We start from the raw sequence: 16,730 nt of genomic DNA on the forward strand, positions 1-16,730 counted from the left end.
GGTGCCGGCGCCATTAACCCTTTACCACCCTTTTACGAGTCTTCTTGCGGGACCCGCAAAGGGCGCCTGGTAAAAGCAGGCGTCCTTAGCGGGTCCTGCTAGCAGACCAGGGAGCTAACAACGGGCCTGTCATTCCCATTGAGCCTTATGGGGGCTCGAATGGGAATGGGGATGGGTTCCCTGAATGGGGAAATACCGGGTCCTCCAAGGTTGGAATGGCCCGGTATTTCCCCATTCAGGGAACCCGGACCCAGTATGCGGTATGGGGGTAGCCATGGCGCTAGCAGCGCCATGGCTACCTCCATACTCGTAATGACCCCCCTAGTGTTCTGTTACAGGAGGTTGATTAAAAAATGAACATATATCAGTGGTGGTCTCATCTTTATGTCTTTGGGCATTGTAATGCTTTTGAATTGTAATGTTGTTGACTAAAACATGGAGTCTGTGTGAAATGCCTTCTGGGTGAGCACAGAGCAGCAATGGACGTTTTTCTTCCGCAGTGAGATCTGCATTTTGATATGACGTTTAGAACACGGTCTGTATTCTTCCATTAGAAAATATGTTTTTCTCGCCTAGGCCAGTGCATCGCCTTTCTCGCCTATGCCAGTGCTTCAAGGATTGTTTTGAATACAGGGGCCAGCTAGCGCCTGATTATGTTGTGGAGCCGAGAGAAATATTATGCCATCTCTAGCGCTCCCATGAGAAAGGGAATAGTTTACCTCTTCAAGTGACCATGGGTCATTCGGCCGATGATCCATGGGAAATGGCAACTGGTTGAAACTTGGAAAATGCCATCGCGCAGTTGCGGATGGCTTAAAAATTAAAGGCATCCACACAGTCTGACAGAGAAGGCTTCTTGGAAGGGGTGCGCGCACCCACCATCTTCTGGCCAGTTGTGCTTTGAAGAGCTCTCTGCCTTCCTGGTGTGGAGCTTTCCATTGAAGCCTTGACCAGATGATGGTGTGTTTTGCAGCTTTGTCAAGTATTTTATCTAAACGATTTGTATTCTTGTTGCATTTATTGATTTATGTATTGTGAAAAACCTGAGGGTTTTTCACTACTTAAGCCCCAGGGATCCCTTATTTAGGTGGCCAGGGAAGGACCATCGCTATTAGATCCCGACCCTGGGGGTGGACAAGCGAGGGAGGATCACTTGGGGAGTGGGGAAGAAACACTGGAAGGCAAGACATGGTATCCCCCATTTCCCGACAATTGTTTACCCCGTATTCCCACTACTTTTATGGGATACGACGGCTCCCATAATTCCCCTCCTTTCTATGTCAGCCCAACTACTGAGACTAGGAAGAGGAAGACTGAGATTAGGAAGATTACCCCTAGTAATATGCAATGGCCCAGTCCCAGTAGTGAAGCAATTCAGGGTCAGGCACTCAGTCATAATCACACACACCTGAAACACATTGGCAGCTACGTGGAGTATAAGAGGTTAATCATAGTCGCACAGTGAGCGAATTGGAGCCCGAGAAAGCACACAGGCAGGTGAACTGGGTCGCCTATGTACTCTGTAATCCGTCAGTGGAGAATGAAGCACTGAGACGCTGAGGGCCTGAGACGTGAAAAGGCTGCAGAAAGCGTGGCGAGGGAGCGGTGTCTCCAAGGAGCCAGAAGGCGGTCACTCGAGGAAACAAACTCAAAAGAGAAAGCCTGGTACAGGTGCTCGTTCGCCCAGGTGTGCGAGATGGTCCGGGAGTGTCAGAGGGGCAGCAGAGAAGACCCTGACCTCGACACACATCAAACAATAAAGAGAAACACAGCCTTTGAGAGTTCCAAGCAGAAGATAGCCCGGTTTGTGAAAGGCACAAGGCACAAATGAAATATAATGTTGCAAAGCGAGGACAGGTGTATGGCAAGAGATGAAAGCTTCAATTGTCCATTGTTGAGAGTGTGATGAGAAACAAAGTGATGGCGAGGCAGAGTGTACGTTTACAAGAGTAAAGAAAGACTTTTTGAGATTGGAAATTACAGCGGGCTCGAAGCGCGAGCAAAAGTGAAATAAGAACTGTTGTATTTGTATAAGAAGAGGGTCTGGGACCTGTAATGAGAATTAAGAAGAGGGTCTGAGACCCACGAAGGGAAGATTGTGAAAGACAGTGCCGGGGGCATGACCAAGTGAAATATAAAGAGGAGCACAAACTGTATAGACGGCCTTAGTATCAGAGTGGTTCCGCACAGGGCCGAGCAAGATACTGTGCATTTGCGAAAGTCTCTGTTACTGACTATTAAGTAAAAAGATGCCAAGGGCACGATTGTGTGAAAGCATTACTGCCATAGTGTTCCCGCACAGGGCTAGTGAATACTGTGCGTTTGCGAGAGTCTCTGTCACGTAAACCATTAAAGGATTGTTGAACTGTTGGGGGAAGGGAACACCAGTGTGAAACCAGTATTGAACAGTTGAGGAAGGCAACACCAGTGTGAACCATTTTTCGTTGATACCTAATCAGGTGAGGGAAGCCTGAGAAAACTGTATTTTGAGAAATTGATACCCAAGCAGGCGAGGGAAGCCTGAGAAAACTGTATGCTGATGATCTGTGTGAATTCTGAGACAGGCAAGGGGAAGCCTGGAAGAACCGTGCCTCATTGAACTGTATGAATTAGCCACCCAAGCTCCTAATTAACTTTTATTACAAAAGCTTGGGGAAGGGAGTGTTATTTAACTCCCTTGCCATCCTGATATTATTTGACTCTTTTGTTTTGACCAAACCCTGTACACATTGTCATTGTAGAATTAAGTAAGGGTAAGATTAGGTTTTGACACGGACACATTTATTATTTTGACAGATTGACTTGGATGTCCTTTTAGTTTAATTTGATGTTCGAGACTACTCCCATTATTGAGATAGGGCCATATAGGAAGTCTCCAACCGCTGTTAAAGTTAAATAAAGGTTTTCGAAACTGTTAATTTGTGTCTGCCTTCTGAAACCATGCCTACCTCACAGTATGCTGATTGAGAATAAACAGCCATAAATAGCCATTTTATAATTAAACTTGGTAAGTGTGTTTGTGTGAATAATTGTTTCTCATTGTCCAAGGTTGTTTTTCAGTTAGTGTACTGGGAAGAAAAATAAGAAGTGCACTTTTTGAAAAGACGAACGGGCACGTACTAAACTTTGTCGTCGATTCTTGCCTTTTTTTAAAGGCAAACAGTGATTTTGTTAGTTCAGCAAAGCATGTTTGCAAAATGTGTCAATTGCACAATATTAAATTGCGCACCATATTGGTGAAATGGCAAAAGGTTGTAACACAAATTAGTTGTTGAGTAGGCACTTTATCTTTTTGTTCTAGAATGTTTTCTCTAGGAAACAATTGAGCCCTTTTGATGGATCTATTAAGGAGTTTCTTTAGATACCCACGTAGGAGAAGGTGGTTTTTCTTGATGGAAGCTTGATGGTAGATTTCATTCAGCGTTGTGCAATTTCTCCGAACCCCTGGAAACTGATTGAAAGGAACATTTATTTTGTGACTCACGGGGTGTTGGCTATTATAATGTAATGTATCATCTGTGGCCTTGCAAAACAGAGCCACTTTGAGATGTCCATTGGCTGTACGTATTTGCAGGTCTAAAACTGAAATGTATGTCTGGCTGGAGGGCATTGTGAGTCTTAATGTAGGATGTAATGAATTCATACATGTCACAAAGTTAGAGTAAATGCATTGTTCTGCCATATTATGAGAATATCATCAATGTAATGTTGATATACTTTGAGCGATATGCCAAAGGGGTTAGCGGACTATACTGGTACTGACAGACAATGCTGTAGCCATGCATTATCTCAAAAAGAGGTGTGCCGTGTGCTCCTTGCCTCTGTGCGGAGAAGCAATGTGAATGTGGTTTTGGGCTCGGGAGAACAGCATGTCTGTGACTGCAGCCCATCTGGCCTGCAAGGAGAACATTCTAGCGGATGCGCTGAGCGTCATCAGCCTCCCAGGAGTGGGAGCTCTGCAAGGAATTTCTGGAGGAGATTTTCTCCCGCTGGGGATACTCCTCAGGTGGTCGTTTTCATTTCCAGTGTCAACAGGAGGTGCAGGGTGCTATGAGGGATGCCTTGATGGTCAACTGGGACTTCGACATACTCTGTGTTCTTGCCGATCACGGTCATTCCGCTGGTTCTCAGAAGACTCTGTTTGTTCAGGTCCACGAGGATCTTGACCATTCCAGACTGGGCCCGGAAGAACGTGGTAGCAGGAGTTGCTGGTCATTGCCATACGCCTGCCCATGCATCTTTCAGAGTGGATGAATCTCCTCTCCCACCCAGAGGGTTGGATTAAGTCCATTTGAAGAACAAATTACTTACCTTACGTTAATGTTCTTTCTGATGAGTGTTCCTCCCACAAATTCCTCAACACCCTCCCTACCTGCCCCTCTTGGGGTTAGATAGTACACCTTAGCTCTGCGGTTCCTCAGCGTTACACTGGTTGGGGGAAAAAGGGTGGAACTGACGTTACAGGGCACAGCGTCAATACTGTCCGCAAAGTCATGTCCGACATGGGGCCCGTAGAGGTGTCGGTGAAGCCGACACAGAGCTGTGCCCCCTGGTGGCAGAAGAATTTCTGAAGAGCAGCTGGCTCTGGGAGATAGATTTCACAGATGCGGAATCCATGGGAGGCACGCCCATCAGAAAGCAAATAACTGAAATGTAAGTAATTTGTTCTTCTCTATGACGTGGCCATCTTGCTCGGGCTCTCGAGCGCCCCCTAAATATTTGTATGTTGAATGTTATTTGGAGTATTTCTTGGTCCTTCGAACATTGGTATTGTAAGCAGCAAATTTCATTAAAAGTGCTAAGACACTAAAATGAGGAGAACATAAGGTGCTTTCCATTGTAATTCTGGTAATCCTTATCCTTTATGACAACTAAATTGCAGGTAGACTTGATAACTGGAAAAATGAGAATAAGTTATATTTGTGGGGCTATGCTGCTGATTTCACTGTAATTTGAATAATATGGATATAAAAACCTTACTGAACAAACACCAGTATATTCACCTTTCAAGATGTATACTTTTTTAGAAACCTGGCATTCCTATGTTGAAGAGGCTCTGGAGTTTAATACAAAGTTGATGCAAATACCAATCTGGACTTGGCTGCAATTTGCTTGTGATTTTTCTCAGCCCACACGTTTTTAACTGTGGCATTGTGAGATGCTAACCTGGCTCGATGTTCATTGTACTTTAGACTTTGTTTTCAGGCAATATACTGGGCTCCTAAGACTTCATGTGTAGGGGAAATGCTTGTGGGACCAATAGTGTGCATCGTGTTTTAGCATCTGATGGTTCATGTCCAAATGTGTGACAGCAGACATCCCAAAGAAAGGTTAGAAGCGCAGGAACAGTTTTTGGAGTGAGGGAGCAATCGGATCCCCAAGTAGTTTGTTTCTGGTGGTGCTGGGTCCAACTCGGCGCCATATTTGCAGGTATTACGACCAGGAGCTTTCGTTGGGAGATGAGGTCCATTGTTGCCCAGCAGCACCTGAAGTTGTTAAGAGTTGTCCTCTTTTATTCTGAGAAATCAAGTATTTGAAATCCTCTTCAGTAAAACCAACAAATTGTAAAGAAGCATTCATTAGAACCAATGTAAGCAATCCCTTATTTCCACTGTTGTGCTTTTTATCCAAATACAATTCTTTAAAAATAGTGTACAGTCTGCTTTTACTGTATAATAATGTTTAACAAAATATTAACAATATTTTTGTCTTATTTAGGGACACATAGTTTTAACAGATTTTGGACTGTGTAAAGAAGGCATGTCTTGTAACGACACCACCAGCACCTTTTGTGGGACACCTGAAGTAAGAACATTTAATACTTTAATGTTTCTCTTGAAGTAATTTCTTTTGTTTGATAACACTCTTGCTAAGTAACCTTGCTTCACACATGCTGGTGAGTGAACCTCCTTGAGGCACTGGTTCCAATGTAGTTCTTATGAAACTGGGTAAACACAGGAAAATTCGAGTGTATACAATTTGAATCGATTTTTTTATGGGATGGGGAACTAGGCAGGGGAAGGGAAAATATTGTTTGTTCTCGAAGGTAGGATTACTCCTCCAGTTATTGTGTTAACAAAGTTAATTGTGGTGAAAGCTGCAAGACAATTCCCAGAGAGTTTTCTTTAGGTGTTGGATGGCCCTTCCAGCTGCAGCTATGCATTTTAACTTGAAGAACATTGAAACCCAAAAAGATGGTTAAGATTTTTTCCCTGAATATTAATGAACTTGACTCCCTATATAGTATAATGAGTCTGGCAGGACCTGTTAAAATAGCAACAGTACATGTTTTGCCTTATAGAAGCTCACTTAGTTAAACAAATTCAGGACAGGTTCCAACACAAATCATATCTGAACATTTGTCAAGCATCTGCAATAAAACTGGTGGGGTGCTCTTGGCATCACTTAAGGACAAATCCTATAGATCCAGGGGGTCTTCATCGTATGGTTCTCAAGATGTTCCGTGATCCCTTACCCTGGACTGTGTTGGCTAGGGCTGATGGGAGTTGCACATCTGGAGAGCCAAAGGTTACAGGCTCCTTTTATAGGCCATGCATAGGGCGAAAAAATAACAGGAGAAGAACATTGATAACAATTCATTAGGAGTCTGTGAGGAGGGGGATACTTCTTTTATAAAAATAAATGTTTTATTGATTTTTACAACAATCAACATTCAACAAAACTAGCAGTACTTATCATAATATTTCAACATCTTGCACATAACATTAAGTATCTGCTGTTTACCTTTTGCCCTCAACCCAACTCGAGCCTACTCCACTTCACATTCTGCTTCTTCTCCATCCTGGAGAATTTCCACTTCTGCATCCTCAGCAGATTCCCTGTCACTTAAGCCGTCCTGGGTGGACCCATACAGTGTAGCCACTAAATGTTTCCAGGCTGTCAGGGTTTCTGCCTCCTCCCCCCCCTACTGCCCGCTTCCTGCGACACTACCGTTTTAGCTTCGGTCCGTTTCTGAAGATCTCTCACCAGACTTCTACTCTCTGTATATTGCATGCTTTCCACCCCATGGCAATTCTGCGCTTGGCAAGTATATATGCCAAATCCTTGAGTTTGCTCACATGTTTCAACTGGCGCGGTCTAGGGAACCCCCCTACCATGTATGCCCATACTGATTCAACATTTATCTTGATCCCTTTCTCATTTAGCCGTTGGGCCACTTCTCCCCAGAACTTTCCAATTTCTGGACATGCCCAAAACATGTGCGTCATCCCTGCGTTCACTTCATCACATTTAGGGCATGTTTGCCGTTTGGCGTTCTTAAATCTAGCTATCCATTGGGGGGTCATGTATGCCCTGTGGGTTACATATAGTTGTATTTGATGTAGCCTCGCATTTCTAGACACATTGTTATGGTACCCTTGGGCCCTTTCCCATAGCCCGTCACTCATAGGTTCCCCCACCTCTTCTTCACAGTTTAATCTTAATTGGGCCACTTCTTTCCCAAACTTGGACATTAAGAGCTCATAGATTCTGAAAATCTCATGTCCCCAGTCTGCCGTATCATATATTGTTTCTATGGCTTCGTCAGGTTGCTCTTCTTGTATTATTTCTGACCATGTCTCTCTGATCCGCCGTACCATTCTAGTATAAGTGATGTATTGCCCCACGTGTAGACCGGTTTCCGCCACCAACACCCCAAATTCCTTCATCTCCCCCTCCTGCCATATGTCTCCCACTGTTACGATCCCCACTGGTTCCCATTGCCTACAAATCACTCTCCTCAGTTGTCCATCCCCTCCGATCAGTGCCACTAACGGCACTTGCGGAGAACATGGGGTTGGGTTCTCCATGACCTGACATGCTTTATGCCATACCTTCCATTCCAACTCCAACATCCCCAGGCGCTCTTTCAACTCTAATTTGGGGAGCCATATCACTTCTTTCAGGAGATACGGGACACACTCCAATCTCAACAGTCTGGACTCTGAAGTCGAGTCTTCAGATAACCATTTGGCCATGTGTTTCAATTGACTAGCTAAGTAATAGATCTCATAATTCGGCAGTTTTATACCTCCTTTATCATACGTGTTCTGCAACTTCCAGAGGGCAATTTTATTCCCAGTTCCATGCCAAAGAAATCCCCTGCATATGCTCTGAAGTTTGACAAAAAATCGCTTCGGTATCATACATGGTATGTTCCCGAAAAAATGTAATCTGGGCAATACGACCATCTTCAGCAGCGCCCCCCTTCCCATCATGGCCAAGGGGAGCTTGGTCCAGAACTTCATGCTATTTCCAATGTTCGCTACCGCTTTCTCAGTGTTGTGCTTGTGTTCTGCTTCCACCGTGTGATAAATGTCTATCCCCAAGTATCTGAAAGTGTTGGTCTCCCATGATATTTGTAAGACTGGCAATTGTTCCTGTGGGACCCCTACATACCTCCCCAGAGGGAATATTCACGATTTCTTGAAATTCACTGCAATACCAGATAGCGACGCAAATCGCTCCATCACTTCTAGAATATATTGGAGGTTTTCCTCAGGGTATCTTAAGTACAGTAACATGTCATCTGCATATAGCGAAATTAGGTGCGGTTCCCCTTTTGCATAGATCCTGATTACCTCATTTTGCTGTCTCAAGTATATTGCCAGGGGTTCCAGCGCTAGTATATACAACATTGGTGACCATGGGCATCCCTGTCTGGTACCTCTACTGAGTTGCCACCTCTCCGAGATGCACGCTCCCGTCTTAACTCTGGCTAGCGGTGCACTATACAATCATTTCACCCATCTAAGGTACCCAGGCCCCATCCCATATTTACTCAGAGCTGCCATCAGCCAGGGCCATTTGACGGAGTCAAGGGCTTTTATTGCATCAAGGGACACTATTGCAATCTCGCTCGGGTCTCCTTTTGTGTGCTCTATGACCCGGTGAAGCCGTCTAAGGTTGTCAGATCTGCTTCTGCACGGGACATATCCAGTTTGATCAGAGTGTATTAAGTTGCTTATGACTCATCTCATTCTATTTGCCAACACCGCAGTAAGTATTTTGCTGTCCTGGTTCAACATCGACAGCGATCTATACGAACCGCATTCCATGCCTAGTTTATTGGGTTTGGGGAGTGGAATAATTATCGCTTCTCTCAGGGATTGTGGTAGAGTTCCTATTTCAAACGCCTCATTCAACATTGTAAGCAGTGAGGGGAGCACCTCGTTCCTTTACATTTTGTAAAAGTCACTGGGGAGTCCATCAGCTCCCTGAGTCTTGCCGGTGGGCTGTTGCACAACCACCTCTTCTAGTTCTTCTATCGTGATTGGGGCCTCTAGGCCGCCTCGCTCTTCAGCACTTATTTTTGGCAGGCCAATGTCCTCCAGCGTCTCCATTATCTCTGCACTCTCGCTCGCTCCTTCATCCCCGTACAATCGCTTATAAAATTCAAGGAACTCTGCATTTACCCCCTCTTGGGTATCCATTATTTGCCCACTCTCCCCCACTACTGCTCTGATCGCTGGTCTGGGCGTCTCATTTTTATACAAACATGCCAGCATTCTCCCTGGTTTGTCTCCACCCGCATGCTGCCGCTCTATATATTTCTTATAGCTTAAATTGCACAATCTCTCCCAGTGTTCTGCACATTCCTGCTGTAGTTGGCTTATGGTTCCAGCTACCTCCTCGGAGTCCCCTCCTTTGCCCATCACTGTCTCTAGTTTTGTCTCTGCTTTCTGTAGTTCCTTCAGTATACCTCCTAGCAGCCCTTTGGATTTGGCAATAGCTGATCCTCTCATCACCACCTCAAACGCTTCTCATAGAATGCCAGCCGAATCTACACTCCCGGTGTTGTTTTCAAAGTATTCTATAATTTCTTCTCTCAGGTCCTCTCTGAACACTGTCAGGGTAATTCATGGAATTAATGTGCGCTGAAAAGGGGAGCGCAAGCGTAAGCGTGAAAATCGCAGCGCACGCATTCCAAAGCCGCGCACGCAGCTGTTTGTTGATTCATGGAATGCGTTGCGCGTGGCTTATGAGATGTGCGCTGAATCTGCGTGTGGCGCACACGTCATTGCGACATCCCGAAGGCTGTGCACGAGACGGCCAGTCAAGGCACACACAGGGCAGCGCACACACCTAAAAAGGGGGCGGAACACGCGGAATGGGGAACAACACGTGAAAATGTGGGCGTTACGGGGAAGTACCACTGCTAAATCCTCAACGCCCACACGCGCGCTAACAACACGTATTCATGGAATCAAACAGGGTTAACCCGCATGCAACAAAAGACGCACTAATCCGGAAACACGTACGCCAGGTGGAAGCAGGCGGAAGCGGCCCTGCGCAGCATAAAAGTGCACGCAAACAACAAACAAGCTCATACACTACGATGAATATACCGCTCCTGGCAGCAGTGGTCGTGGGACACCGCAGGAGGAGGAGGATAGCCAGGCCCCGCATTTTTTTACCCAGGCCCAGCCTTTTTGGGATGCCTGATGACGAGGTGTAGGGCAGGTACAGGTTTCCACCCCATATCATCCTAGAGTGGGAGGATGACCTCACATCACCCACCCTGTGCTCCCAAGCACTAAACCCCTTGGAAAAAGTTTTGAGTGTACTGCATTTCTTGGCTACTGGGTCATTTCAGCGGACAAGTGCCATAGTTGGGGGTGTCTCACAGGCCATGCAGTCACGCTGCCAACACCCGGTGTTGGCAATCATGACTGCACGCCCCTTACTCCGCAGGCACATATAAATGCCCAGAACACCCACAGAAAGGCAGGCCATGGTCCAGGACTTTTACGGGTGGCACACTTCCCCAAAGTGCTAGGTGCCATTGTGCACCCATGTGGCTCTACGTCCTCCTAGGGCCACTGAGCACATCTATCGAAACCGCAAGCACTGGCATTCCATCAACGTGCAGGTTGTATGTGATGCCAAGGGAATCATCACCTCTGTATATGCCAACTATCTGGGGTCCAGTCATGATAGTTTTATATTCAGAATGTCACCCCTAAACCGGGACCTGGAAGCTGCGAGGCATGGTGACACATGGCTTATTAGTGAGTACAAATGCCTCTGCACATGCATGCATGTCAGACACTGACAAATGGCAAAACCCAACTAATGACAACCATTATCACCTCCCCAGGGGACAGTGCCTATCCTCTGAGCACCTATGATGACGCCAATACGGAACCCCACCACACCACCCGAGGTAAGATACAACGCAGCCCATATTGCAACCCGGGGCATAGTGGAGCGCACATTCGGAGTGCTCAAGTCACGTTTCCGCTCCCTTGACCGCTGTGGTGGCCAGCTGCTATATGCGCCCCCAGTAGTGTGCAGGATCATAGTGGCAGCATGTGTCCTGAACAGCGTTGCAACCCATGCTGGTGGACATGGTGGTGCACCACATCCCCAACCCCATGCACGGCCGCTGCGCATGGGAAGGGAAAAGGCACGTGGTGAGGCAGCCTGTACCCAGCTTGTGGCAACTTTGTTCACCTAAAATCCCACCCCTGTGGAGTGCACACAGGCCTGGCACATACCAGCTGACGATGATGACAAAAGGGACAGTCAACTGTCACAACCATACCACCCTGAGATTGTGTTACTGCAAGTGCTACATTGTCTGCATCCCTAGCTACTTAAACAAACCCAATGCTGTGTCAGTAAAAGGCACACATTCATGCTGCATGAAGGACTACCCCCTTGCAAAACAGCACACCCAAATAGTGGTATGTCACCCAACCCCTTCTAAACCCCATCTCAGCTGCCCAAGACACCATGGCATGGCATGCAATTTCAAAGCAACCAAATGAATGCACAACACATCACACAAGTGTCACAAAGTGCACCGTCACAAATGGAAACAGGCCACAGACAGTTCCCTCTCACCTATGAAAAAGAAACAGCACACATGAACAAATACTTACCAGGAAGACAATACATGAATACAGGACCCAAAAGTGCCAACGTATGACAGTAACCAATCACAATAGTGCAAGTGTCACAACCTGACAAAGGCAGCACATCGACCCCTTCCATCTCCCGTGTGTTGCTGGTAGGTAAATGTGGCAGGGTACTGCATACAACAGGAACTGCATCTGCAATAGAGACAGGCAAGTTAAGACATGAAGAAGCTACATGCAAATATGCATAATGGCCAGTATGGAATACAATATAAAAATTAAACATCCAGTGGAGAAATCATCAACAATCCCCCACTAGGGGTGTATACACAGTTTGGACAACAGACTGGCCACACAACTTATGGAAGCCCAATGCCTCTGTGTAAGTTACTGTCACACGGTGAAACCCTTGCGAGCCCATGGAAAGGGGAAGCAGGAGTGGCATATGTGTCCGGACCCCAACCTCCCAACACAAACACAGGACAAGCCTGCATGGGCCCAGCTGGAACACACAGTGGATGCCTACAGGTGCCACACAAAGCAACACACTGTACCATGAATGTACAATACCAAAAAAAATGTATCAACAAAAAAGGAAAAGAAAAAAAAGAATTGAAAATGAAAATAAAATGAAAAAATAAAAATTCAAATCCAAATTAAAAATGAAAATGAAAAATCAAAATAAAAAATAACAAAAAAAATATTCAATAATTACAAATAAAAATGAAAAAGAAAAATGAAAAAGAAAATAAAAATGGCCATGGCTCGAACGGGGGGTAGGGGCGGTGGGGGGACCACCCAGGAGCGAGGAGGTACAGGGAAAGTGGGAGAACTGCCATCGCTGTCGTCACCCTCTGGTGGTACATTAGAAGGTGTGTGTGGTATGGGAGGCAGACCATGCAAAGCCCTGACATGCTCCTCCATGGCAGCAAGCATGCAGGTCTGAAAGGTTTGGTTCTGCAGGATGATGGTCCGGAGATCCCCATGCAGCACCTCACGGGTAGCACAGACTTCTGCCTGCAAGGCCTCACGTGATGCCCGGATCTCCTCACGGGTTGCCTGTAGCTCAGCTGAGATTGTGCGGTTTAGCTGCTCCAGCTGTTGTTCTGACCTTGTACTCTGGGACACCTCAAGTGCACTCAGAGTAGCTCTGAGGGAGGTGTTTTCTACCCTCGGGGCATCCCTGTGGGCCTGTGCCTCTGCAGATATGGCTGCATGCAGAGCCTCCAGTTCAGCCCGTCTGTCCCTGTTGGCGGCCAACATGTCCTCCCTGTGTGAGCGGCACGTGGACTCTGTTGCCTGCTGCTGGAGCTCCGCTTGCCTTTCTGGGGAGAGAATGGAAGTGGCCACCCTATCCACGGCCTGAGCCATCATCTCACACGATGCTCCCTGTTGTGCTGCAATAGCATAAATGGAGTTCTCCCACACAGTATTGCCCGGTGGCGCAAAGCCACCGTGTTGCCAGGCACAACACCTGTTTGCCCCAAGATGATGTGCACCGTGCTGTGCTGGCACTGCCTGAGGCTGCAGCACTGCATGCTGCCCCAGGAACAGGAACAAATATTGGGGAGTGTGAGCCTACATCCGTAACCGCCATAGGCGGACATTCCAACATTGAATGGGCCATTGAGCGTCTACCCCCAATGCAGGTGCGTTGGACAAAACAGCATCCCTGCCAGAAACACTCACCTGCGACGGGGCATTTGTCTCAATGTCAGATTCAGCACCTGAGCCATAGAGGTCTTCGGAGGTGTACCCAGAGACACCCGTGGACAGGATGGTCTGTAGGACTAACGGATTTTCGTGCACCACCACCCCACGTCCTCCACTGGTGCCTGGTTGGGGCTCTGAGTACTCCTGGCCCTGCGCCATCTCCTCCTCCTCCTCCTCCTCCTCCACAGCATCTAGTGCCTCATCACCTGCACAAAAAGAAAAGTAATGAAGACACGCATGAACAGCATAGCCGACAAACATAGGCATCACAATCTACACATCCAATACATTCATGAAACATGTCACACATGACACAAACTCTGGCATGCATGCAGTGGCAATGAAGTGGAAGGGGACCCTGAAATTAGACACTGAGGACTCCAAAAAGGAAAAGCAACACGTGCTGCATGATGCCTTGCACCTGCATCACACATTAGCCTGTGAGTGGCATGGACAATCCACAAACATGACAATTGCCAGCACACAGATGGCGCGTAACATAGCCATGGCAGAACTGACAGGGACACCCAGGTGGTAGTAAATCAGTACTGTCCCCATCCATGTGAGATGCACATCATCAAATAGAACATCCAAAAGAGTGTGACAAAACACACATGTGTCACACGCTGCAACAACGCCAGTGTGTTCAAATACAGTCATGGGAGGCACATGGATACAACAATGGTAGGTCACTTGGACATGACACAAGTCAATTGGCATGTTGAACATGCAAACAGGGCTCAGAAGTAATCGGGTGCAGTGCATGTGTAGGTGCACAGCAGTCAATCAGCCTGATTGATGAAATCATTTGCATAAAAAGTAAAGAAATGTGGGGCTTTGTGGGGGGAAATCCCTGTCTGAAGTATGGTGATTTTGGGGCCGAACGGCACACAAATGTGCATTTATCATGCAAATGATTCCATGAATGAGGCAGAATGAAGAGAAAAACTGTATTAAGAATGTTGTGGCATGATGCCAATTGAAGGGCAAGTGCAGTCATAATATGTAAAGTGTTTTCAGCGGTCAGTAGGGATACTGTGAAACCCAAACCCAAGGGCAGGCGATGGCTTGGAGGCACCACATGGGTCACATTTAGCAGTCATGACTACACAGCCTGACCTGGCACTCAATCAGAACACATCACCCAAGCAACATACACATGGTCTGGACACACATGCATGGGCACTCACCGGACATTGTCTCAAGATCTGGTAGGTCTCCCACCCCTTGGATCTGATCCTCTGCGATGAACCCTCCAGCGATTGCCTCATGTTCTGTGAGTTCATCCTCCTCTGGTGGAGACCCACTGCCAGTCACCAGAGTAGAGGCATAATTGGAAGCCAGCTTGTTTTTTGCTCAGCGTTTGAGGTCATTTCAACTGTGTGCTTCACAAATCCAAGGGAACTAATCTGGTCTGCGATGCACTGCCAGTGGGCCCTACGCTGAGCAGTCGTAGTCTTACACCCTGCAGTCACCAGCATGTCGCGGCCATGTGCCGACACGTAGCCCACAAGTGCGTCTAGTTCCACATGATAGAAACTCTGCTTCCTTGACGTGCCGGAGGGGCGAGCCGTGTCTGCGGTCCCAGCCTGTTCCGCAAGAGAGCGCTTCTTCCTCTTGAGAGGTGGTGCGGACTCTGAGTGGCTTACGCCACTCTGGTCTGTAGGGACTGAAGCGCAGGTGGACTGGCCACTGGAAGCAGGCGATGGCACAATGACCAAAGGTCTCACTGCAGGCATTGGCTGCTGGGTGCTGTTGCCAGGACCAAGCGGCACAACTGCCTTGGTGTGATGGTCTGGGACCAACACTGTCCCGGCTGGGTGACTCAGAGCCGGGGTGGATTGAGCTGCAGCTGCCCCTGCAGCCTCCTCACCCTGGCTTCGCCGGATACATCAGCATGTACTTAAAGCCTGCCGCTCGCAACCTCTTCTTCACTGTTCCATAGTTCAACCTCTTCCTATGCACCAGGAGAGTATAGTCTGGGTATGCTGTAATAGGAGAGGATGCCCTATGTATCGTCCCTCTTTTTTGGAAGAACTCCAAGACCTTCTCCCTATCTCGGTAATTCAGGATTTTGGCTATTATCAGCCTCGGGGGGTGAGGGGGACTCCAGATGGGGGTTTCCTCGTCAGTGTCCTGTGTGCTCTCTCCACCGCAAATCCCTGGGTGAGTGCCCCACCTTCTATTTCCTGCAATAGCATAGTTGCAATATAGTCCGTGGGGTTGGGTCCTTCTTCTCCTTCTGGGAGCCCCACAATGCATATATTGTTACTCACTTGTTGCCGTAGTATGTGGATCTCCGATGTATGTGACACACAGGCAGTTGTGTTTGACGTTGATTCCTTCTCTAGTTCGCCTGTGCGTTCCGCTATTTTCTTCACGTCTTGGCTGAATAGATTGAAATCCTCTTGTACCGCTCCTATTTTGAGGTCCAACGATACTCTGATTTCGTTCATGGCTGCCTCCAGTTTAGTTTCCCATGCAATTTTCAGGTCCGCAATCGCGTCCAGGATTTGTTGGTCATTTTGCACTGGTACAGCGTCTGTTTGCGGGTTCCTGTCCTTGTTTGTGGCTCCATCAGATGGTTGGGCCGTTTTTGCAAAATCTTCCATTGTCGGTTGCTTTACTTTAATTTTGAGTAACATGGACGCCATCCTGATACCTCTCAGTGTCTGCTCTCCTTTACCAGGGCTAGTCTCTCAGCCTCTCCTTCCGGTCTCAGCCCATATGGTGCTCGAGTTTCGTTGGGGGCTGTCACCAGGGCCTGCCGAATGCAGGATGCGTATTCAAATGTTAGTGCTGTAATAGTTGCCCCACCTTAATCCGAGTTAGTTCTCTTAGGCTTTATTAACTATAGCTTGATTGCGTTCATCATGGTGGTGTTCTCCACATTTATCGCAATTGCTTTGCGCTGGGCCATGCTCGTTGTGGCTGTCTCGTGTCTCCGATTCGATGTTCTTCGTGTGCACCACACTTTTCTGCCCACATTTGGTTTGGGATATCTGTCATCGACTGGTCTCCTGTAGGGCTTCGCAAGGCGAGAGCTATCTGCCAACCCAGCCTGTCTGCACAGGTGCTACGCCCTCCTCTGTCCCCAACTTGCATGTTTAACCCTCCAGTACATTAGCACATTGATACCTCGTGGGTGCCTCC

The 16,730-nt window shown here is 47.3% G+C and overlaps 1 protein-coding gene across 4 annotated transcripts in view; it reads left to right on the forward strand.

Annotated features, from left to right (window-relative positions):
• SGK3 (serum/glucocorticoid regulated kinase family member 3) overlaps positions 1-16,730 on the forward strand; it is a 1,805,260-nt gene that overhangs the window by 1,310,746 nt on the left and 477,784 nt on the right. For all 4 annotated transcript variants that reach the window (XM_069621138.1, XM_069621137.1, XM_069621136.1 and 1 more), the window contains one exon: positions 5,719-5,805. In XM_069621138.1, the coding sequence (XP_069477239.1) occupies positions 5,719-5,805 (87 nt within the window). The remainder of the gene's footprint in view (positions 1-5,718; positions 5,806-16,730) is intronic.

Source organism: Ambystoma mexicanum, chromosome 5q (assembly GCF_040938575.1).
Source record: "Ambystoma mexicanum isolate Mex_15411 chromosome 5q, UKY_AmexF1_1, whole genome shotgun sequence".
Lineage (NCBI taxonomy): Eukaryota > Metazoa > Chordata > Amphibia > Caudata > Ambystomatidae > Ambystoma > Ambystoma mexicanum.